General features: G+C 43.9%; 1 protein-coding gene across 1 annotated transcript in view; it reads left to right on the top strand.

Annotated features, from left to right (window-relative positions):
* Positions 1–6,875: 6,875 nt before the first annotated feature.
* Positions 6,876–24,157, top strand: part of LOC119957461 (methylcytosine dioxygenase tet3-like) — a 404,548-nt gene continuing 387,266 nt past the window's right edge. Inside the window, exons 1-2 of the mRNA XM_038785538.1 lie at positions 6,876–7,047; positions 10,586–11,493. Of these exons, the coding sequence (XP_038641466.1) occupies positions 10,741–11,493 (753 nt within the window). The 5' untranslated portion in view covers positions 6,876–7,047; positions 10,586–10,740. The remainder of the gene's footprint in view (positions 7,048–10,585; positions 11,494–24,157) is intronic.

Raw genomic sequence — 24,157 nt, 5'->3', positions numbered from 1 at the left:
GTGTGCTTGGCTGGTGATAATCACATTCTTGGAATTCAGATGGAGTAAAACAGTTGTCAGACTCCTTGAGGATCAGTTACTTCTTGCCCAAGAATGGTTGAACTCGACTGAATGAACAGAGAGTTTTGACAGGCCACAAATGTGCTCAGGGTGCTGCAGCTGAAGAAATGTGTGAGACTCTTCTTTGTCGCATCAGCGTACAAAGTGTAATTTATAGTTTCAATTGAATTTAATGTGTTTGTTCATGTTTTTGTTGATTTTGGTTTGACTGTTCTAGTGATAATCGCAGAAAGTGAAATCTTGTCCATTGGTTTCTTCCGTTTGGGGTTCTTTGGATGTTTCGGTACTTTAATGTTGTTGCAGGGAGTTTGTGAGTTTTGTTTTATGCACAGGAGAGCTTCAGAAGCAAAATGAGAATTTCTGAGAAATAACTATTCTGTCTAATTCCACCTTCTGGCTCTTGGTCTGTAGCCCTGTAGGTAACAACACCTCAAGCCCAAATCTGGTGTTCTTGATTAAAAAGGGGATTTCTTTATTAATAAGGGGACCAGAGATTATGGGGAGAAGGCAGGAGAATGGGGATGAAGAACATATCAGTCACGATCAAACGTCGGAGCAGATTAGATGGGCTGAATGGCCTAATTCTGATCCAATGCCTTCTGGTCTTATGGTCTAAATGTTTTAGATGATTTGTAAGTTAATATACTTTGGACCGTTGTAAGTTAATATACTTTGAAAAGGGGCAGCACGGTGGCGCACTGGTTAGCACTGTTGCTTACGGCTCTGAGGACCCGGGTTCGATCCTGGCCCCGGGTCATGTCTGTGTGGAGTTTGCACATTCCCCCCGTGTCTCCATGGGTTTCACCCCCACAACACAAAGATGTGCAGGTTAGGTGAATTGGCCATGCTAAATTGCCCCTTAATTTGAAAGAAAGAATTTGGGGCTCTAAATTATTTCAAAAATAAGAAAAAATTAAAAGAAAGAGCAAAAGAAAAAAATATATCCTTTTGAAAAGAATACAATGATCGGGCGTATACATTCAATGGAAAAACACAGAAGCATGTGGATAAGAAAAAGTGATCCAGGGGTTCAAATAATGTACATGATGACTTGATAATGTGAATGCTGGTAGATCAGACCATGTAATAAATGTTCAGTTGTACTTTGCATTTAGTAAATGGGGCAAATAGTAAATGAGAAAATAGTTTATGAGAATTTTGTATGAGTTGATAGTTAAGCCACAGATGGGGTGCTCTGCTTTGGGCATGCCTGTGCCTGGAAGGTATCAAACCCATGGAGAAAATACACCATAGATTCACCAAGACAATTCCAGCGATGGGGACTAGAGTTATGAAGAAACACAAGAGAGACAATGACTGTTTTCATCAATACAGAGATTTTGGGCAGCACGGTGGTGCAGTGGGTTAGCCCTGCTGCCTCACGGCGCCGAGGCCCCAGGTTCAATCCCGGCTCTGGATCACTGTCCGTGAGGAGTTTGCACATTCTCCCCGTGTTTGCGTGGGTTTCGCCCCCACAACCCAAAGAGGGGCAGCAGGGTAGCATGGTGGTTAGCATAAATGCTTCACAGCTCCAGGGTCCCAGGTTCGATTCCGGCTGGGTCACTGTCTGTGTGGAGTCTGCACGTCCTCCCCCTGTGTGCGTGGGTTTCCTCCGGGTGCTCCGGTTTCCTCCCACAGTCCAAAGATGTGCGGGTTAGGTGGATTGGCCATGCTAAATTGCCCGTAGTGTCCTAATAAAAGTAAGGTTAAGGGGGGGGGTTGTTGGGTTACGGGTATAGGGTGGATACGTGGGTTTGAGTAGGGTGATCATGGCTCGGCACAACATTGAGGGCCGAAGGGCCTGTTCTGTGCTGTACTGTTCTATGTTCTATGTTCTATGTGCAGGGTAGGTGGATTGGCCACACTAAATTGCCCCTTAATTGGAAAAATTGAATTGGATACTCTAAATTTATTTTTTAAAAGATTTCTAAGAGGAGAATTAACATTATTGAGGTTATTCATATGGTGCATTGGGAAGGATTATTTCAACAACAATAACATCAACTTGCATTTATAATCACCCTTCACCATAGAAAAATGTCCCAATGATGTCACTGGGGAGGCAGTGAGGTAGGATCATCAGCTGTCACTAACAGGAACTGAAGAGAAATGAGAACATACTTCTTCATGCAGATCTTTGTTGAAAAATATGTGTATGTTTTATTAATTGTTCCTCATTGTTTCACTACTTATTCAGTTGATATGATTTAGAAGTAAATCAGATATAGGTGTGGCACGCATTTCGTAGATGTGCCACTTTCAGGTGAAGTGCTTTCAAGGTTTAGAATTCAAGGTGTAACAGATAAGCAACAATTGAGAACCTTTAATTACAGAGATAAGACAACAAAGTTGTGATGAATGACAATAATGGGGTCCAAGACAGATTTAGCACGCAAATTATAATTTTACCATTCAGCTTTGCATCTTGCAATTCAAATCTTGACAAAACTTTAAAAAATAATTTCTAGAATCTTTCACCATTATTAGTGCTGCAGGTTTGCAATGCATCATTTTAAAATATTAACTTGAGTGATAATTTTGAAGAAGTGGAAGGCTTATGAAATGTATCTTTCATGTTTTGGGAGGAGGAGCAGTGTTGTCTGCAGAGGTGTTCCGTGAATGGTATCAGGAATTAAGAATATTCTCAAAATGAGGAAGTATGTATGCAAAATAGTCCCTTACAAAATTGAACAAACAGATCCATGCCAGAGTAAATTTGATGTGGTCTGCTCAAAGTGAAAACTTGAAAAGACAAATGTGTGAAGTAAAATGATCAATTAATGAGCTGGAAAATTATTTTCTCCCAAATTATGGAACACGCTTACAAATAAATCAGAATGAAAAATAGATGCAACGAAACAAATAATAAACAGTGAGTGACAAGCTTGCCCTGGATCAGCTAAAATAGATAATTGCAAGGAAATGGGCAGTACACAGATCTGGCACAACACCCTTTCATCCCTGGGTCCTTATTCGAGTCTTGCATTGGTAATATTAAGATGCATTAAGAATGGAAATTTTGATCTCCCTGATGATTCTGTGTCAGCCATTTGCATGCCAGCAATAACAAATATATACAGCATTATAATAATAATAATAATAATCGTTTATTGTCACAAGTAGGCTTCAATGAAGTTACTGTGAAAAGTCCCAATCCTAGATGTTGGATAAGCAGTCTGATAATTTAGCAACAGTTGAAGAGTCAAAAGAGGTGGTGGTGAGGTGTTTTATTTTATTCTTTCATGTGATGTGGTCATCACTGACAAGGGCCAGGATTTTTTGCCCATCCTTAATTGCCCTTGAACTGAGTGGCTTGCTGAGCCATTTCAGAGGGCATTTCAGAGTCAACCACATTGTTGCGGCTCTGGAGTAACATGTAGGTCAGACCCGGTAAGGAAGGTAGACGTCCTTCCCTGAAGGACATTAGTGAATCAGACAGGTTTCTACACAATTGAGAAGGATGAGGAAGGAAAACTTAACTTTGTCACAGTCACATTTGATATCATTTGTGATATTGAGATCTGTTTCAATACTTACAGGGCTGGAAATCTGCGTAAAAGGGTTCAAGCATGAGTTCTGGGCAAGATGAGAAAAGTTTTGGGAGGGGACAGCACATTCAAGGTCCACATGCTCAAGTGTTCAGAGTGGGACTTGAATCCATGACATTCTGATTCGGAGGCAAACATGCTACCCACCAAGGTATGGCTGACATATGTGAAAGTAGCTTTCTGTTCCTGGGGGTCACCATCACCAAAAGTCTGTCCTGGTCCACTCACGTTGATGCAATAGTCAAGAAAGCCGAACAATGTCTCTACTTCCTACGGAAGCTAAAGAAATTTGGCATGTCTGCGTCGACTCTCTCAAACTTTTAGAGATGAGCATCATATCCGGCTGCATCATAGCTTGGTATGGCAACTGCTCGGCCCAAGATCACAAGAAACTGCAGAGTGTGTTGAACTCAGCCCAAGGCATCACACAAGCTTGCCACCCCCACATTGATTCAGAAAGGCAGCCAGCATTGTCAAAGACCCCTCACACTCAGGCATTGCCTTCTTCCAGACCCTGCCATCAGGCAGAAGATACAGAAATCTGAAGACCCGCACATCCGGACATAGGAACAGCTTCTTCCCCACAGCTACTAGACTCCTCAACGACTCTCCCTTGGACTGATCTGTTCCCTGTAAGGACACTATTCACGACTCCCTATGCTGCTCTTGTTTGGCCCCTTGTTCCGCCCTTGTAACCAATCACTATTTGTTGATACACCACTGTCAATGTACTCTGTCGATTATTCCTGTTGTCTCCTCTGTACATACTGTGCACATTCCTTTGGCCGCAGAAAAATACTTTTCACTGTACTTTGGTACACGTGACAATAAATATCAATCAATCAATTGTTTTGGCTACTTTAATTCAGTTCCTTGTACATGCATAGCATAAACCTGGTCTCACAAAGATCATTGACAATGTTGGCATCCTCTGAACCAATCTAGCGAACATTTGTGGTACCAGCTGCAAGGAAGATATATCCTTCTCTAGAGCCGGATTCTCGGCTCACCCTGTGGTGTGTTTCACGGCAGCAGGATCATCTGGCCCCACCACTGTCAACGGGGTCTTCCATTGTTTGCGGCCCCTATCGCTGGATTTCATGCAGCAATGGTTTTTTGACGGCGGAACTGGCGTAAACAGCGGAAAATTATATGGAGTCCAAAACTGCAGGCAGTACTTTCGGTATGGTCTCGCCAAAGCATTATACAAATGCAGCAAGACATCCTTATTCTTGTATTCTAGACCCCTTGCAATCAAGGCCTACATGTAGTTTCCCTTTCAATTGCTTGCTGAACCTGCATGCTAACTTTATTTGTTCCTTTTACAAGTAAATCCAAGTATCTCTGAACATCGACATTTAAAAGTTTCAAACCTTTTAAAAAGTATTCTGATTTTCTATTCCTGCTAACCAAGTGAATAACCACACACCTCCACGTCTGCCAATTTGCCCACTTACCCAAGTCATTTGCATTTCTTTCAGATTTTTGATATCCACCTCACAGCTCACATTGTCCTCTAACTTTGTTTGACAGCAAACTCAAATACAGCACTCAATGTCTTCATCCAAGTCATTCATCTAGATTCCAAATAGCTACAAATGTTTTTCGTAATTCTTGGAAGAAAAAGTCAGATTAATTTAATTGCTTTAATTAAGGAAACACTTTACTGATTATAAAATGTTAAAATAAAACTGTGTGACACTGACACTTAATGCATCTGTGTACATGCATACAACTGTTTGACAAGGGATAATGCCTGGAATTAAAAAGAATTCCAAAGGTTCCCATCCCCCCTTCCTCTCCATTCCCCTCCCCCTCCTCCCCTCTCCTCTTCCCCCTTCCCACAGACACACAGTAAACACTAATGTTGTGCTTGGCCAATCTCTTCCTATATAGCCTTTGTTTCCTGAGACGAATTGAACATTGAATGGGACTAAGCCGGCAATTGAAAGCACCATATGTTTGACATAATTCTAATTCCTCCTCTTGCAACAATATGTATTTATACGTGTTCAATAAAAGACATGCAAATTAATAAATCGACATTCACAAGATTGTCCAGACTGTGTGATTGTTAATTTATGATTGGTATAGGCACTGTGGTAGCAGGTTTGCTGCGAATGGGGGTGGGGTGGATAATTATTGTAATCCAGTCTGAGACAAACCGTGTATGTGCAATTCTCTTGAGATCCTGCAAAAATACACCAGAAACAATGCCTTATTCTTGGATTTTAGACACATTTTTACAACCAAACCTGCAAAAATACACTTTCATACATATGAACTTGCTGTCGCTTTTTGTTGCCTTCTCTCGGCCCTAATACAAATACATTTTAATCCACATATTTTGAAACGTTAAAATACTTCTAAAGAAGTTTGTAAATATATATCACACGTGACCATTGAGGCGGCCAGGATTTTTGTTCTGCTTTGTTTTCAATCAAGGCAATGAACTGGGATATATTAGCTGTGTTCAATTCTAAAATATGAATTTTTTGGACGTCACAGATGAAGACTCGGATTTATCGGAAACTCGTGAGAACAGTATAATTCTTCGAGCATCAAACTTTCAAAACATGAATTATTCTTTGTGTTCCTGCACTGGATTATGGAGAGGAAGGCAGTGCCGAATCACTGTCCCATTTGGGGGTGCGTGCTCATTCACATATTTCACAAATCTGAGAACGACAACGAAAATGTCATATTGTAACAACTTCAAAGAAAGGTGTATTGAATAACCGAGACTTGCATTATTGTTAATTGCAAAATGAACATACATTAAATAAATAAAAATCGTCTTGGGAATTTTCACAGTAACTTCATTGCAGTGTTAATGTAAGCCCCCTTTTAACACGATTAAAGATTATTATTAATAAAGTAAATAACTGAAACCACACAATATTCACTTTTCCAGAAATATACCATTAATCGAAAAGGTTAGTTAATGCCATCAAATGTGAATAGTTATAAGCCTAAACCGCCGAGTGACTTAAACCAAAAGCAGTTTCTAGAAAGAAGATTTGGGGGGAACAATTGTAAAAGTTTACTGTTGGGGTGGATTTGCATTTTCGAGCTCTTGCTGGGGTGAGCAATAAAGGTCTCCCTCTTGCTATAGTAGGAAGCCCTTTAGTAATGATGCCCCCCCGTCAGGAATCTGCTCAGTGTCACAGTTTCCAAGCGACGGTTCTCATCCATTAACCTCATTTTGCCTCTTCGTCCGGGCTGAGGGCAGGGAGCGCTCCGCAAAAAAACTGGCTTCCCTTTAATCACTCACACACCACACGTTTCATTGGTGTTCCACACTTGCAACGTGCGGTACGCTTCGGGGCTCTTTTCTGATTTCCAGACTTTTCAGATGATCACTTGCACTTTCACAATCGTGAACAATGTGACCCCATTCTTCAAAAAGCAACATTAGTTCAGACGTCCTTTTCGACCGGTAAGTCGTGTTTTGTTGAGCAACCCGTATTTCCCCTTTAATATGTTTGGTTTTCTTTGCAATGCAATCGTTGTATTTCAAAGAGAACGAGCAACCCCGGATTGCTTTCTTCAAAGCGATATCGGATGCCACAACAAAGCAACTGTGAAATTCAGTGAAACACAGCGAAGGCTGCAAGAGCCAAATTGTCAAAAGAAACACAGTTGTCGCAAAAGAAAGTATTTCCAGTTGTCCAGTCCTCGTGTGTTTTTTGAGCTGTGAGTTACACAGTCAAATGCACGGTGGGCCTTTTCGGTGAAATTTGCAATTCCATTCTATTGTCTGATCCGCCTGTCTTCTTCTCGCCGAGCACTGAGAGATCGGATTCCCCTGGAGCTCTGTTGTGAGACATGATTGCAAGTGCTGTCAAATCTATCGTTCGGCTGTGAATTAATTCTGTTCGAACGGTACGCTTTGAAGATGTTGAGCGCTGTTTTAAAGTTTGGCACTTTAAGGCTCTTTTTCTCAGCCACGTGCTTGAGGGCAGGGGGCTTTAAGGAAGTCCTGGAACTTTTCCCGGCAACAGTCCAGCAGACAGAAGAGACCTATTATCTGACGGGGGTTAGGAACCCGTTTTCACCAAGAGGATGCTTCGGCCACTTGTTTTAATGTCTGCATTGGCCAATTCCCCTGAACCTCACTTGCAACCGTGGGGGAAAGGGGAATCGCTTACGTTCGTGGGCAGACCTGGCTTTGTTCCATATCCATTGTTGTTTGGGGGAGTCACCCAGTTTAAACTGTTCAGTATATACACTGCTAACCACTTCAATAACCTTTCACATGTCAGTAACGATATCATCCATTTACTTAAGTAAGAGAATATTAGAATACGGTATCTTCAAACGTGGGATGAAAGGCTGGTCTTGTGAACTGTCAATAATGAGTGACTGGTGACGGGAACAAAGGCAGCAATCTTCAGACTTAATTGGAAACACAAGTCCCACATCATTTAGGCAAATGAACCAACACGCTGAAAATACTTCGTTGAAAATAGGCAAGACTGCGAAATGAGTAAATCGATTACTTATGAGAAATGCAAGTAGGAGTTTTAAAAGGCTATTGGATCTATCGCTCTCATATCCAAACTCTGGTCTTACTGCAACACCTAATTTTCCACTTGATTCTCCTCTTCTCTCAGGGGGCCCTAAATCTTTAAAATGGTCTGCTCCAGAGAGCCATGGAGGCTGGCTGGATCTTTCAATATACTCCAGACTGAGGTAGATAGGTTGCTGAAGTAGAGGGGGAGTCAAAGGTGACGGGGAAACAAGGGGGAAAGTGGAGTTGTGGCCAAGATCAGGTCTGACTGAAGAGCGGAGCAGGCTAGAGGGGTCGTGTGGCCTATTCCTGCTGTTGTCTTCTTTTGTTCTCAATACTCCATTGACCACATTACTCCAAACATTTATCATTTTTTGAGCGTAGAAGTGCTTATTTTTGATCATTTCCATTTATTTTCTCCTGTTCTACTTTTCTAGTTTAATTAGGAATGATAAACATTTGCAGTTTATCTCTTATTAATTCTGAATAAGCATTCTTGTTTGTGACTTCAGTTTTTTCCTTCCTCAACAATTAAGTTGAGGACAAAATGTTCGTAAATGCACATTTTCTTTGCACAATTTTGAAAATGAGTTGTGCAAGGTGTTAGTCTGTACTTTACTGCACCTCCTTGTACAAAATATAGTGCAACATGCCAGCAAGAGTCACCGTTATATTAACTCATTATTCTCCCTTCACCCACCCTGCCAAAAGAATGGCACTTGCAGCTTTGCACAAACAGAAATAAAGTTCTCAAACTAATTTATGGAATGGGAGCATCACTGGCTGGGCCAGCATTTATTGCCCATCCTTAATTGCCCTTAAGAAGGTGGTGGTGAGTTGCCTTCTTGAACTGCTGCAGTCAGTGAGGTGCAGTTAGGGAGTGAGTTCTCGGGTTTGCACCCCGCCACAGTGAAGGAACGGCAAGTTAGTTCCAAGTCAGGATGGTGAGTGCCTTGGAGGGGAGCTTGCAGGTGGTGTTCCCCTGTGTCTGCTGCCTTTTGTCCTTCTAGGTGGTAGAGGTTGCAGGTTTGGGTTGCTGCAATGCAACTTGTAGATGATACACATGGCTGCCACTGTGCTCATGTGGTGGGGGAGTGAATTGTTAGGGTGGTTGATGGGGTGCCAATGGAGTAGGGTGCTTTGTCCAATATGGTTGCTGTTGGACCCGTACTCATCCAAGCAAGTGGGGAGTATTCTATTTCACTCCTGACTTGTCCCTTGTGGGTGATGAACAGGCTTTGGGGAGTCAGGAGGTGAGTTACTCTCTGCAGGATTTCTGACTTACTCTACCCATGACTAATTTACGAGGTGCTGCTGTTTGTAAATAACAACTCTATAGACTTGATTTAAGTTTGCCATTTTGAGTAATGGTGCTAAGGGCACTGTCATTTCTCGGTTTATTTTGTCATGTTGACTGGGCCAGGAATTTCTGATCCATTTTAGGGTAGGTCTATATTTGAGGTGGACTTCACAGTTTTGGGTCCTGATGCAAAACAATTTTAATAGATTAAAGCCTAAGGGAGGAATTGCTGCTAATGAATTGTTACTTTGGATTTTGTGGAGCTTTTGGATGGAAGATGGAAGGCTAGTCTAATTCTACCCTCTTGGGAGAGACATACAATCACCCTCTTAAACGTTCTCCTGGTATGTTGACTAATACCTATCCCTCAACCATTGCGCCCGAAAACAGTAAGGTTCAGTTGGTCACTGTTGTTTGTGGGACCTTTTGTGAGCAAGTTAGCTGCCACTTTCCCCCAAATTACAAGTTTTCCATTTCAAAACGAATTCATTGACTGTGAAGTACTTTAGGATGTGTTAAAGTCATGAAAGGCGCTGTATATATGAAACATCTGTATTTCTTTGCTGAAAAAGTCACATTACAATAATCTTTTCATTTTTTTCTGCAACACTTTACAGTAAATTGAGCTACTTCTGGTAGGCAGTAAAAGTGTTAACCATCTTTTCATTGTGGTCTTCACGTATAGAGCTATCCGGTTGTCATAAATGTTAATTATCCTTCCTGGATCTTTTTAAGAAGAGTTAACCTAACATTTCATTCCACTCTTTCAGTTTCGGTTTGGGTAACTGCCCCGCCATTTTCTTCTGTTTCAAAATCTGGCTGAAGACTGTATCGTTTGACAATCAATTGGTTGGCTGGTGAATTTTCAAACTTGGCTGGGAAGTAATGCAGTTTATAAAATCATTGCGTGGCGCGGCACACTTGGAGACGATCAACTCGTTCCAGATTCACGTGAATTGTTTTTTGTCTCGTCCCATTATTTTCCAATTAACTGAAACTTGGGCAGTAGTTTTCTTTATGGTGGTTATATCAACTTCTCAAGGATGATATCTGCCTGACTTATTCTGACACAAGAACGATATTCCGCGTCAGCTAAATTTGTGATTGATAATTGAAATCAAACTTTGGTTTAAGTCACAATATTTTGCACTTTATTTCTTTTAGAAGTTTTTCCCTAACTCGAATGAGGCTACAGATCAAGGTAGAAGTAACCATGGTGAGAAACAACGTTTGTAAAAGAAATTGGACTCACGCCTGATTAGTTTGAAGCACTGATACTTGTTTTGAGGTGCTTTAGATGATGAAAAGTGTGCTTGAACATGCTCGACCCCACAGAATCCCATAACAGTAAAATAGCGAAAGAAAAAGACGGGCAGTGGTTGAATGAAGATTTTCACTTGGTGGTGGAAAAACCATCGGCTGTTAGCAGTGAGGAATCAGGGAAAATTAACCAACTGAATGGAAAAACAGTCCACGCAACTGGAAATTCTAACACAGGATCACTAACACAGCTAGTGTTTAATTCTTTTCTAAATCAAACCGAAGGTCCAGTCCTCATCAAGCCCGTTGGGAAATCAAAGGTATTAATTGGGGCTGACATCCAGAATTCAAAGGCAAAAAATAAACCCGCAAAAAAGTCTGTGTTATCTTCAACTGCTTCGATAACCTTCCTTTTCCCCAAGGCAAAAAAGGCAGTGATGAAGAAAATGAAACATCTCGATAATGCGGAGAATTGCTCGGCCTTTATCAAGGCGACATCTGAAGACTTCTTTGAGGGCGGCGCAGCAATCGAAGACCAACAACTGAGCGATGAGTATTCCAAGTCCAGTTACGAGGACTGCGATGTTGAGACCATTATGATGCCATCTAAACTAAGAAACCCCAACTTGAGTTCAGTGGAGCCATCTGTTCATCAAAAGAAGAAACGCAAACGCTGTGGGGTATGTCATCCTTGCATGAAGAAAGATAATTGTGGGGAATGCAGCAACTGCAAGAATCGCAAGACTGGACATCAGATTTGCAAACAGAGGAAATGCGAGGAACTAAAGAAGAAACCTGACGTATTCACTGAGGTAAGAACATTTACACATTTAGGAGATCTAGGGTTGTAATTGTAATGTGTAATTTCAATACTCTTGCAACTTTTCCCTTGTTGCCATATTTATTTTGTTGTTCATTACTCTTCTGTATTCTTTTTCACTTTGGTTTTCTTTCTTGGCAATTTATTCTCATTTTCTTCTCTGGTTTGACTTTATCTTATCTATTTTATCTGAGCTGACCTGATCCTGGAGGCCAGACATGCATGATGGACATTGACCAGCACTGAAGATGTAATTTTGTACACAGGCAATAAGTTTGCGCAAGCGAAGATTGCTGAAAGAGGTCTCAGTTGTGGCTCAGTGGTAGCAGCCTGGCCTCTGAATCCAAATGTTGTCAGGTCAAGACGCGTTCCAGAAACGTGAGCACAAAATCCAGGCTGACAAATCATTTCAGTACAGAGGGAATACTGTCACTTTTTTCAGATAAGATGTTGAAGTAAAGCCATGAAAACAGTGCTGAGGCCCCTGAGAGATGGAGGCATGCAGAATGCTGACGCTATCGGCAGCAATGAGAGGAGGACAAGTATACAGGTTGCATAGAGGATTTATTAAAATGTTTTGGGCAGGAGAGATTTACCATGGATGAATCACAAGCGGAACATCAACATTCGTGGAATCTACAGGCTTTCTGAATTTTTTTGAGCATGAAGGAAGTGAAATAATATTTCTTGGCATTACTAATTAAGATCACAATGCGCTTTGTTTCGATTTGTCCTTTTTTGATTGATTGATTTCCAGTGAATTTTGAGTCAATCAAGAATTGTTCACTGAAGATACATCAAAAGATTTTCCAGGTGCAATCTTTTATTGGGTTCGGTCAGTGTTTATTTATAAAGTCCACAGAATTGAGTTCAAATTCTTCAGAATATATTGGTTTGTACAGTGTCATTGAAGGCCTCACCAATGCTTCACATGATGCTCTGCTTAATTGATAATGGATTGAATAGGGTGGCATGGTGGCACAGTGGTTAGCATTGCTGCCTACGGCACTGAGGACCTGGGTTCGATCCCAGCCCTGGGTTATTGTTTGTGTGGAGTTTGCACATTCTCCCCTTTGGCCGCCAACCCATACCGTGGACCGGCACCAAAAACATAGCCCCCCCCCCCCCCCGAATTGCACATGCCCGCGGATCGGAGGCCCCAGATCGTTAGCCATTACCAAGAACTCCTATTTTCCACCTCTGTACTATCACCTGATTCTGCTCCAACACACCCACCTGCAGGTTGCGACCCTGAGTTTGAAAAACGCTGGTCTACTCAGTCTCCTGGCCGATCTCCCATATTCTATCTTTGTAAACTTGAAGTCATACCAACATGCAGCTGCCCATGCCTTTCCTTGCACCAAGATCAGCATGCTGCTGCCCATGCCTTTCCTTGCCAAGATCAGCATGCTGCTGCCCATGCCTTTCCTTACACCAAGATCACCATGCTGCTGCCCATGCCTTTCCTTGCACCAAGATCAGCATGCTGCTGCCCATGCCTTTCCTTGCACCAAGATCATGCTGCTGCCCATGCCTTTCCTTGCACCAAGATTAGCATGCTGCTGCCCATGCCTTTCCTTGCACCAAGATCAGCATGCTGCTGCCCATGCCTTTCCTTGCCAAGATCAGCATGCTGCTGCCCATGCCTTTCCTTGCCAAGATCAGCATGCTGCTGCCCATGCCTTTCCTTGCACCAAGATCAGCATGCTGCTGCCCATGCCTTTCCTTGCACCAAGATCAGCATGTTGCTGCCCATGCCTTTCCTTGCACCAAGATCACCATGTTGCTGCCCATGCCTTTCCTTGCACCAAGATCAGCATGCTGCTGCCCATGCCTTTCCTTGCACCAAGATCAGCATGCTGCTGCCCATGCCTTTCCTTGCCAAGATCAGCATGCTGCTGCCCATGCCTTTCCTTGCACCAAGATCAGCACTGTGATCATTGGGCCAACATTGTCTCCCAGTCAAGAAATACCTCAATTTGAAAATGTTCATCCTTATTTTTAAATCTCTTCATGGCCATGGTCTTCCCTTTCTTTGTAATCTGATCCAGCCTCTTAATCCTCCCATCTAATTCTGCCTCTTGAGAACCTGATGTTAGTTATTCCACCACTGGTGACTGTCTTCAGCTGCTGAGGCTCTTAAGCTTTATAATTCATTCTCAGAGCCAACCCAACTCTCTTCCTCTCTTTCCCCCTTTAAGAATCAACTTCTTTGACTTGGCTTTTGGCCATTTGCTCCGATATCACCTTATGTGGACCAATAGGCGGTCTTAGTAATGACACAGTTAAGTCGTCAGAAATTACCTTGGAATCAAATATGATAGAAGGTTGCAAAGAGTTTGGTTTAACTTTAGACAGTTGCCCAGAAGAGGAATGGAGTCTACAGTTCGGAACATAGTTTGTGGCAGGGACCAAAGACAATTGCTTTGGTCTTCTCAATGGGCAGTTACAAGAAATATTGCTCAATAATATTCTTCTTAATAATGCTCTAATGAAGCACCTTGGGATATGTTATTACATTTACAGGTGCTATATAAATACAAGTTGTTGATGTTACTTGTTAGTGCACAAACTGTGACAAAATTATTGGTGATGCCGGATACAAGAGGAATAAAAATGGCAGCTTAAATTTCATAGGACCTTGAAAGCTTGTACACTGTTCACTTTTATTAGCTGGCACATCAATTATGACAAAGTAGGTAAAAGCTCACAAATCCTCTGATATTATCAGCTTAAACTCATGAATTGCATTATCTGACTAACAGATCTCACTAAAATCTGATGACAGTATGGCTTTTGTCTGAACATAATTTTACTTTGCTTCATTATCAAGTGTTTTGCACTAAGGTTGAATAAATTAGTAACTTATTTGATAAAGTGCTGGGAGCTCTGAGCCGCACGGCAAAGGTAAAATCTGATTTTTATTTTGAAATCTACAAATTGAGTGAATTTCGTTCCATCCCGTACCAGCCTCCCCAAACAGGTGCCAGAATGTGGTGACTAGGGGCTTTTCACAGGAACTTCATTGAAGCCTAATTGTGACAATAAGCCATTATTATTCTTATGTGTTTGAACTAAAGCAAGTTAACGTCTAATGTTCAGAATTTATTTGGTTTCCAATAATTAGCACTGACAGACAACTCATTTGCAAGAATTGTTAAAGGAGTTCAGAACTTTTAGTAATTTTTAGACATCTTCATCCAGCAAAAGAAGATTATTGGGAGAATTTGAGTATTCTGTTAGCCACTTGTAATTCTATGACATATTAATCATAGATTTGAGAAATTTATTTCTAAAGTTGTAATAATGTTACAACCTGCAATTCTGTATCGGGATCGATATGCAAATGTGAAAAAATTGTCAAACCAATAATATTCTGGGTAAGGTGAGACCACAATAAAATAGACAAGGCAATACAATTTTCCTTTATTTCTACTCACGAAAATGGAATTGTTACTTCCTGACCGGAGACCACAGGGTCTGTAACCTCCCTGTACCTCACCTGGTCTGCGGCCAGCACTAACTCACCAAAACCACGACGATCCTGACCCATCAGAGAGTTTATGGCGAGCTATGCGGTTTACATCCAAAATTCTGTCACTGGAGCATTGTGGATTCCAGGAACGATGGTAAAGCGATCAGGACCGGTCTCGTACTCCGTACATGTACAGGGTAAAGAATCGAACGGGCACATGGACCATCTCCACAGCCGAGCGTTACAGATCAAAGCCGCCACGACAGGGGGTGCCCCTTCCTCTGCAGCAGCCACATGTGATGCCCAGTGAGGTGGATGAGCCCCTCGATTCAGAGATGAGGGAGGCCGACTCCTGCCGACCCAGAATCAGACATGGAGACTTTGACAACAGCAGTCAAAATGAGTCAAGTAGCAACCGCAGGGCCAAGCACAGTGGAATCATCCAGGCGATCGGCCCTCAAATGTTGCTCCCCGGTTTGTTACATCCCTCCGGAACCAGAACAGCAGGCAATCAAGAGACAGTCATGAGCAAAGCTGGCGAAGGATCTTTCCCAACCCCCCTCCCCCCACTTCCTCCTGCCATCCAGATGGAAAATGTATTGGATTTGAGGGGGAAGGGGTGATATAACCTGACCAGAGGCCACAGGATCTGTAACCTCCCCTGTGCCTCACCTGAGTGCCATCTCTGTAGATGAGGGGGTGGAGCCACCCCCTTAAACTCTGGGACATAAATACTGGGCCGAGTGCAGGCGACCCTTCGGGGAGTAGGAGGCGCAATATCGGTAAAATAAATCAGAGCTTTTCTTACAGTCATCACTTCTGTGTGTCGCTTGCCTGGAACTTTACAGGAACCCTGTAGCTTATTTACCCTTTTATCCAGAGACCAAGAACAGGCTGATAGTTTCCTGGAATTTCCAGCAATTTTCTAAGATACCATTCCTGATCAGCCTGATGTATGCCTATTCCTTTAAAATATACTTTTCCTTTTGGTTCCTTGTTATCATAGGAATTACTTTACATATATTCAGATTGAACTTCATTTGTTCTAATTGACTTTTAGCTCAGGTAGTTGAAAGCATAAACATCAAGGATGGAGCAATTATGCTTGGGAATGCAAAAGAGGTTAAATTTATGGGGATGTCCCGCCTGGTTAGACCCCATTAGGAGGATGTTGGAGGGGGATGTCACAGCTCTCCAAGCCGGGACATCTTTCCAAAGGTGGATAGAAGTCCTGCTTGCTGCCAATCCATGCTGAATTGAGCGTGAAATGGCAGCAGACCTGTCGGGGTCACTGCAGATGGGTTACCTGTAAATCTCAAGATGTGGGTGCCGAGTGCTTGCCATTTTGAAAATTCAGGCTCTGGGAAAGATGGGACGGATTTGGGAGGCAATGATACATTATTTCTGTGATTCTAGATAGTGTGTGATGGCATGTGGCTGCAGAGAATTATCACAGCGAGTCTGATTCTTTTTAAAAAAAATCTTTTTACTGGCATATTCAACATTATGTGCATTTCCGTCCGTGTTTATTTATTACATAGAACATAGAACAGTACAGCACAGAACAGGCCCTTCGGCCCTCGATGTTGTGCCGAGCAATGATCACCCTACTCAAACCCACGTATCCACCCTATACCCGTAACCCAACAACCCCCCCTTAACCTTACTTTTTAGGACACTACGGGCAATTTAGCATGGCCAATCCACCTAACCCGCACATCTTTGGACTGTGGGAGGAAACCGGAGCACCCGGAGGAAACCCACGCACACACGGGGAGGACGTGCAGACTCCGCACAGACAGTGACCCAGCCGGGAATCGAACCTGGGACCCTGGAGCTGTGAAGCATTTATGCTAACCACCATGCTACCGTGCTCTCCCTTATTGTACAGTGTAATGCAAAAATGCTTTTGTCTTACTTTACTTTATTTACAGATTGCTGCCGCCTATTTCGGCGTATCCGTCCCCACCCACCCACCTCGATGTGCGGGGTTTCCCCCTTTTATTCTGGTGGATGAGTGGGGGCGGGCAGGATCCCCCTATCCCCGCTTGTTGTCCCTCTTTGCCCTTCTCAGACTCTCTGCCCCCTTTCCCCACTCCCTCCTGGGTTGTGCGTTCCTGGCCTTGCTCCTTGTGTTTTTTTTTGCCCTCTCTACTCTTTCCAGTTCTCCCTCTATTGGTTGTTGCTGGCCTCAGACAGATTTTGGAATAGACCAACAAATTACTCCTGAGCAATGAGGAAGCTTTCCTCCTACCCTCTTTTATCTTCTCCAGGTGGAGAAATTTTGATAGGACTGCAGCCAGTCTGCAGCTGTGGCTGGTGCTCCCGATCGCCAGCCAAGCAGGATTGTCCGGTGTGCGATTAGGGATAGCTAGGGAGTTGGCCCTCTTTCCCATGTGTAGCTCTAGCTGCTCTGATAACCCGAAGATTGCCACATTTGGGCATGGCTTCACCTCACCCCCACAACCTTGGACATTGCCTTGGAGAAGGCTGTCCAGAACCCAGCAAGTTTGGGACAAGCCCAGAACATGTGGGTGTGGCTGGCCGGGCCCCTCAGGCATATTTATCCTCCACCTCCGGGACGGACCTGCTCATTCGGGTTCTGGTCAGGTGTGCTCTGTGCACCACTCTGAACTGCATGAGGCCTTACACAGGAGGAAGTGGAGTTGGCCCTGCTCAGTGCTTCACTCCAGAGTCCCCACCCCACCTGTCCCCAGTTTGTCCTCCCATTTCCGTCTGGTCTCGTCCAATGATGTTTGGAATCTGTCCAGTAGCTGTCCGTATATTTTCCCACAGAGTCCCCCCTCCTTACTGTCTGTGGTCATAGGTCCTCTAATAGTTTGGTCTCTGGGGCCCTGGGGTATTCTATTGTCTCTTGGCGAGGAAATGTTTTATTTGTAAGTGTCTCATTTCCTGTCCTGTCAGCAGTTCCCATTCCTCCGTCAGTTCGTTCAGCGTCGCTTGTCTGTGTCCTATGTAGAAGTCCCTAACTGTCAGTGTTCCCCCGCCCTGTCTCCATCTTTTAAACGTTACGCCGAGCATGGCTGGCGGGAACCTGTGGTTGCCGCAGATGGGGGGGACATCCCGGTTAGCCCGAAATGTTGTGTTCGCTGGCCCCATGTTTTCAGTGTGGCCATTACCACTGGGCTCAATGTGAATTTCGCTGAGGGGGATGGGAGCGATGCCATGGCCAGGGCGCGGAGGGCCGTTCCGTTGCAGGAAGCCTCCTCCATCTGTACCCACTCTTTGAGTTGGGCTTGTGCACCCATCACCTCACCCTTCCCGCTGTTGCTGCCCAGTGTGTGTATTGCAGGTTTGGCAGTGCCAGGCCTCCCTTAATTTTCCTCCTTTGCAGTGTCGATTTGGGGACTCTTGGAGACTTGTCCCATCCCCCTCCCCTGCCCCTCCCCTCCCCACACAAACGTCATAATTCAGCTGTCTAGGTTCCGGAAGAAGGCCTGGGGGATGAAGATCGGTATGGACCTCAACAGGAAGAGCAACCTTGGCAGCACGTCCATTTTGATCGTCTGCACGCTCCCTGCCAGGGAGAGTGGGCGTGCGGCCCACCTCTGTAGATCCTTTTGACTTCCTCCACCAGGCTGGTCAGGTTCCATTTGTGGATCTGTGTCCAGTCTCTGGCTATTTGTATCGGAATCTGTTTTGGGCTATTTTGAACGGGAGTCCCTCCAGCTCTGTCCCACCCCTGTTTGGGTTTACTGGTGATGCTTTGCTTTTGCCCAGGTTTTAACCTGCGAAGGTTCCAAACTCCTGTAAGATCTGCAAGATTGCTTTCAGCCCTTCCTGTGGCTTTGAGATGTACAGGAGCAGTTCATCTACATTGAGCAAAACTCTGTGCTCTCTGTCTCCTCTTTGGATGCCCTTCCAGTGTTTTGCACCCCGTAGTGCTATCGCCAGGGGTTCGATTGCTAATGCAAACAGGAGCGGGGCCAGTGGGCATCCCTGCCTTGAGCCGCTTTGTAGATGGAAGTATTCCGAGCTGGTGGTGTTGGTTCGAACATATACTCGCCTTGGGAGCGTTGTATGGAGTCTCACCCAGGCAGTGAATCCTGCTCCTAGCCTGAACTGTTCCAGTACCTCCAGGAGGTACTTCAATTCAACTCTGTCAAAGGCCTTTTCTGCCTCCAGGGAGACGATCACCTCTGGTGTTCTCTCCCTGGAGGTGGTCATTATTATGTTCATCAGCTGCCTGATGTTCGCAGTGAGTTGCCTACACTTGACAAACCCCGTCTGGTCTTCAGCGACCACCTCCAGTACAGCAATCTCCAGCCTTTTGGCCACGACCTTGGTGACATCCACATTCATCAGTGAAATGGGTCTGTATGATCCCCATTCCGTTGGGTCTATGTCTGTTTTGGGTATCAGTGAGACTGTGGCCTGCGCGAGCGTCGGAGGCAAAGTGTCCTTTGCCAGCCAGCGAGTCTGATTCTGTCTGAATGTGAATTTTACACAGCACACTTCTAAAAAGAGTCATAGAAAGCCAAATGGAGCAGGAACCATGATTGATTTTCCCCTTCTCTAACCTGTAGTGGAAAATTGCAGAGTACCCATCACAGTTCTGGATAAGATCGCTCAACTCAAAACAGATGTGTTAAACAAACCAAGGATTTTCCTGGACTGTTTGGCTTGGAACTGTCTCACTATGTACATTTATATTTGAGCCATCAGGGAAATCATAGTACTGATCTTTTATGAATTGAGTGTCACAGACCACCTTCTCTATTGTTTCATGACTGGAACTGAGTTAACCTCTGTGGTAGGCTAGATAATCCTTCACAGGAATCAGACTGGAGTAACCTAGCCCGGGCATTGTCAAAGTCAGGGGTGTGACCCACGGGTGGGCCGCATGCGGGCGTCGGGAGGGTCGTGGAGCCGTTTGTCGCGGCGCTCCCGATCGCGCAAATCTGCGCGCAACAGTCGCAGCATCCGGCTTCTAATAATGCCGCCTGCCAGTGGCCTTCAAAATGGCCACAAATATATTTTTTAAATGTAGCCGCACTGCGCATGCGTGCCCGCTCATTGGTGAGCATGCACAGATGAGTGGGTACGCTTGCGCAGTGCGGTCGCATTTTTAAAAATCTGGCTGCAGCCTTTTTGAAGGCCGTTCGCAGCCGGCATTGTTAAAACCCGGCTGCAAAACGTTCGGGTAGAATGGTGTGATTGGTTGCTTTCTGAACTTTGATGCTGATGAAGTGGAAGTCTTTTAATCCAAGAACGGTGAGCGATCCAACGATGGTTTCACCGCAGATGTAACTTCAACCAAAAGATGTCAACTTTTTTCATCTTGATTTTTAAACATTCCAAAACAAAGTGCCTGCAGGTCGTATTTGGAAGCTTTATTAATTAATTGATTTTTAAGTGTCTTTTATTTTTTTACATTTTTAATTGTAATGTTTAGGTGAAATGCGGTGAACCTCCAATTTCTAGAGGATGTAAACGTTTTCAGTTTCTGCATTTTTTTTCCTGTAAAATTTTATAAAATAAACCCCCCCCCCTAAAAAAAAGCTGGCTGCTGCGGCTGCTGCCCGTTAATTTACGCAATCGGAGACGCAGAAGATTTTTAAAAAATAGTATGTAATCATCCTGCCTCAAGGGAGGCAGAGAGCAGGTCACGCCCCCCCCCCCCCCCCCCCCCACCCCCCTTGAACATTGACATCACATGCTTTGAGCGCGACTGCGGTTCCTCCATTTTGTCAGCAGCAAACGGGTAAGAGAAAACGAAAGAGAAAATGCTGTAAAATCTCAGCAGGTCAGGCAGCATCTGGAGGGTGAGAAAAGAGCTAACGTTTCGAGTCCGATGTTATCGGACCTGACTTCGCCATGGACTCTGGAGTGGTAGAGCTGACATATTCTTGCCAATTGGCTTCAGGCAACCCTGCAAGCCATTGTCCCAACAGTTCCTCTGACCAACATCATAAATTTCCTGTTGCTCTATTTTCCGAGGTCCAGATTTTTGGCTGTCTGCCAGAGGCAATCCTTAATGGGTAATCCTTGTTCCTGGTTGGTTGATTATGTTGTGGATCCGTTTTATGAATCCAGAGGGTGATTACCGAAAAGTGAAGATTTGAAGCAAATCATTTTTTTAAGCCAGCAGGTTACTGAGTTAATTTTGAGAAGAATGGCTGAAACCAAGTCTACGTATCAGGGTTTGATTTCCCACCAATGTTCTTTGAATCTGAAGACTAATGAAAAAATGAAGTAGATATATTGACATGGCGTATACCCTTTAAAAAAAAATATAAGGCTTTGGCACTGTCGTTTTCTAACAAAAGCAGGATCATGCGTAAAGTATTTTTGGAGATAGAGACTGAGCAGTTGGGAACAGCACAGTGGTTAGCACTGCTGCCTTATGGCGTTGACGACCCGGGTTTGATTCTGGCCCCGGATCACTGTCCGTATGGAGTTTACACATTTTCTCCATGTCTGAATGAGTCTCACCCCCACAACCCCAAAAGATGTGCAGGGTAGGTGAATTGGCCACGTTAAATTGCCCCTTAACTGGAAAAAAGAAGAATTGTGAACTCAATTTATTTTATGAAAGAAAAGCGACTCAGCAGTTTGACACTGAAGAAGGTTTGGATAGAATCAGAAAGATAATATATATTAAATACATACAAGGCATTGTTAGACTTTGATAAATTTGGAAAGACTGACGGTTATTTCACGGAGGTATGTGGAGTCATGGAATTTAACAGACTATATTCTGTTTGGAAATTCCTGGTTCAGTACTTGCTTTCAAATTGTTGGATTGTACTGACCTGTTGGATTGTACTGACCTGTTGAGAGCGGGAGAGGCACCCTCTGGATCTTTTAGTGTCACAAGGAGGCTTGCATTAACACTGCAATGAAGTTACTGTGAAAAGCCCCCAATCGCCACATTCCGGTGCCTGTTCGGGTACACAGAGGGAGAATTCAGAATTCTCAGCTGGTACGGGAATTGAACCGGCGCTGCTGGCCTTGTTCTGCATCACAAACCAGCTGTCCAGCTCACGGAGCTAAACCAACGCATGATACATGAGACTTTTAAAAAAAATCCTGGGGAAGTCAACCTGTCCAGTAGCCGTCATGACACAAATGGAACATTGCCACAAAAGATGGGTAGCATGGTGGCAGAGTAGTTAACACTGCTGCCTCACATCTCCATGGACCCGGGTTCAATTCCGGTCTCAGGTGACTCTGGCGTTTGTACAAACCCGTGTCTGCGTGGGTTTCCTCTAGGTGCTCCGGTTTCCTCTCTCAGTCTAATAATGTGCAGGTTAGGTGGTTTGACCATGCTAAATTGTCCAAGGATGTGGTTACGGCGATAGGGCGGGAGAGTGGGCCTCGGTAGGCTGCTCTTTCAGAGGATTGGTACAGACTCGATGGGCCAAATGACATCTTTCTGCACTGTAGGGATTCTATGCTTCTATTTAATGTTTGGGGCATTTCAAGACCGTTCTGATATGGCTCAGGCATCAGTACAACAAAGGAATCACAGACAAAAGAAATGGGAGACATTTCTGTCAGTCTGCGCAGATGACAGGCAGGGAATAATAATAACAGAAAAACGAACCCCAGGAATTCCTGTGGAATTATTAACATATGTTTCAGATGTGATTCAAAACATCATTGTGGTAAATTGTCCAAAACAGAACAACAGGGTATTTTGAGGCTAAGTTCAATATGGAAGATTAGGAAGGAAAGCATGATATTGATCAGTCTGATCAGTACTGGTCACAGTGTGAGTCGTGGATTTATTTAATTGTGCCATGTTGGACCGTGGTTGCATATCCAGAATGTTGAACAGATTAGTTGGAATGTTATTTAGATTCACTCGGTAATAAGGATCAAAGTAAGGCCAAGGAATATGAACTTGCTTCAGGTTCTGGGGTGACAACACAGTAAATAACTGAAAAAAGTGGTTTCCCTGTAGAATAGCTGGGGTTCGACCACTTCTGAAAGTATCTAAACAGATGGAAACCAACAATTTTCTCTGACAGCTCTTTAAAGCTGGCAAACGTTCCCTCCACAAGTCCCCAACATTCTCCAATCCGTTCCCTTCTCATGACCTAAACGTTGAATCCAACCCCAATGACAAAAATAGGTGATTATTGCAGATAGGGGGCCAATAGAACATGGAACTGAGTTCAAAATGCTGTCTGAACTGCTTCCAAATTCTCTGGCTGGACATCACTACCGGACTCGAGGAAAATCATGCTTGAGAGAAAGGTAGCGATGTGGTTGCTAACACATCCAGGCCATAACCCTTACTCGCCTCCATTTGCCCCAATATGGAACCTGAATCACTAAAACACCCCAGAACCTTCTCAATATTGGCTGCCCAATAAAAAAATAAATTGGTAAAGCCAAGCCTCGAGATAACCCATCTCTGTGAAGGAACGCCCAATGGATCCTTGGGTCTTAATTGCCCAAACAAAAGAGGACACTAATTTATTAATTTTGACAAAGAGGAACTTGGGGAGAAAAGCGGGGAGACATTGAAAGACAAATAAAAATCTTAGAAACACATCTTAATAGTCTGGACCCTGCCAGCCAAGGACAGGGGGAGATTATCCCACTTCTGTAAGTCAAATTTGACCACATTAACCAGACTACTAGAATTTAATTTATGAAGCGAGGCTTCATACCTGGTTTTCCAGATAATGAAAGCTGGGTCCGGCAAGGTAAAAAGGCAACATCCCTTAGATCTGCTCCCTTCCCTGGGGGGGTTAACCAGAAAACATTCAGTCTTAGCCACACTTATCTTATATCCAGAGAAGGAGTCAAAGCTCCCAAACAGCTTCATTATCTCATCCATAGTGGATACTGCGTCCCTAATATACAGAAACATTTATCCGCGTACAGGGACACCTTGTGCTTCACTGCTCCCCGATTTCATCCCCTCCACTGACTGGAATATCTAAGCGCTATGGCAGAACAATAGAAGCGGAGGCAATGAACATCCCTGGATTGTGCCCCTATTCAGTGGAAAATAGCCCAAATTCAAAGCATTTGTGTGAACACTAGCATTGAGGGCCCTATACCATAAACAAATCCAGGATATAAACTTTTGTGAAAATCCAAACCTCCCAACAATCCCGAAGAGATATCCCCACTCCACCCAACGCCTTTTCAGCCTCGAGGGACATAATCACCTCCGGATTGGGCACGTAGAGGGCAAGAG

The sequence above is a fragment of the Scyliorhinus canicula genome, chromosome 26, assembly GCF_902713615.1.
Source record: "Scyliorhinus canicula chromosome 26, sScyCan1.1, whole genome shotgun sequence".
Classification (NCBI taxonomy): domain Eukaryota; kingdom Metazoa; phylum Chordata; class Chondrichthyes; order Carcharhiniformes; family Scyliorhinidae; genus Scyliorhinus; species Scyliorhinus canicula.
The sequence above is the reverse complement of the archived record's forward strand: the minus strand, read 5'-3'. Positions and strand labels throughout refer to the sequence as shown.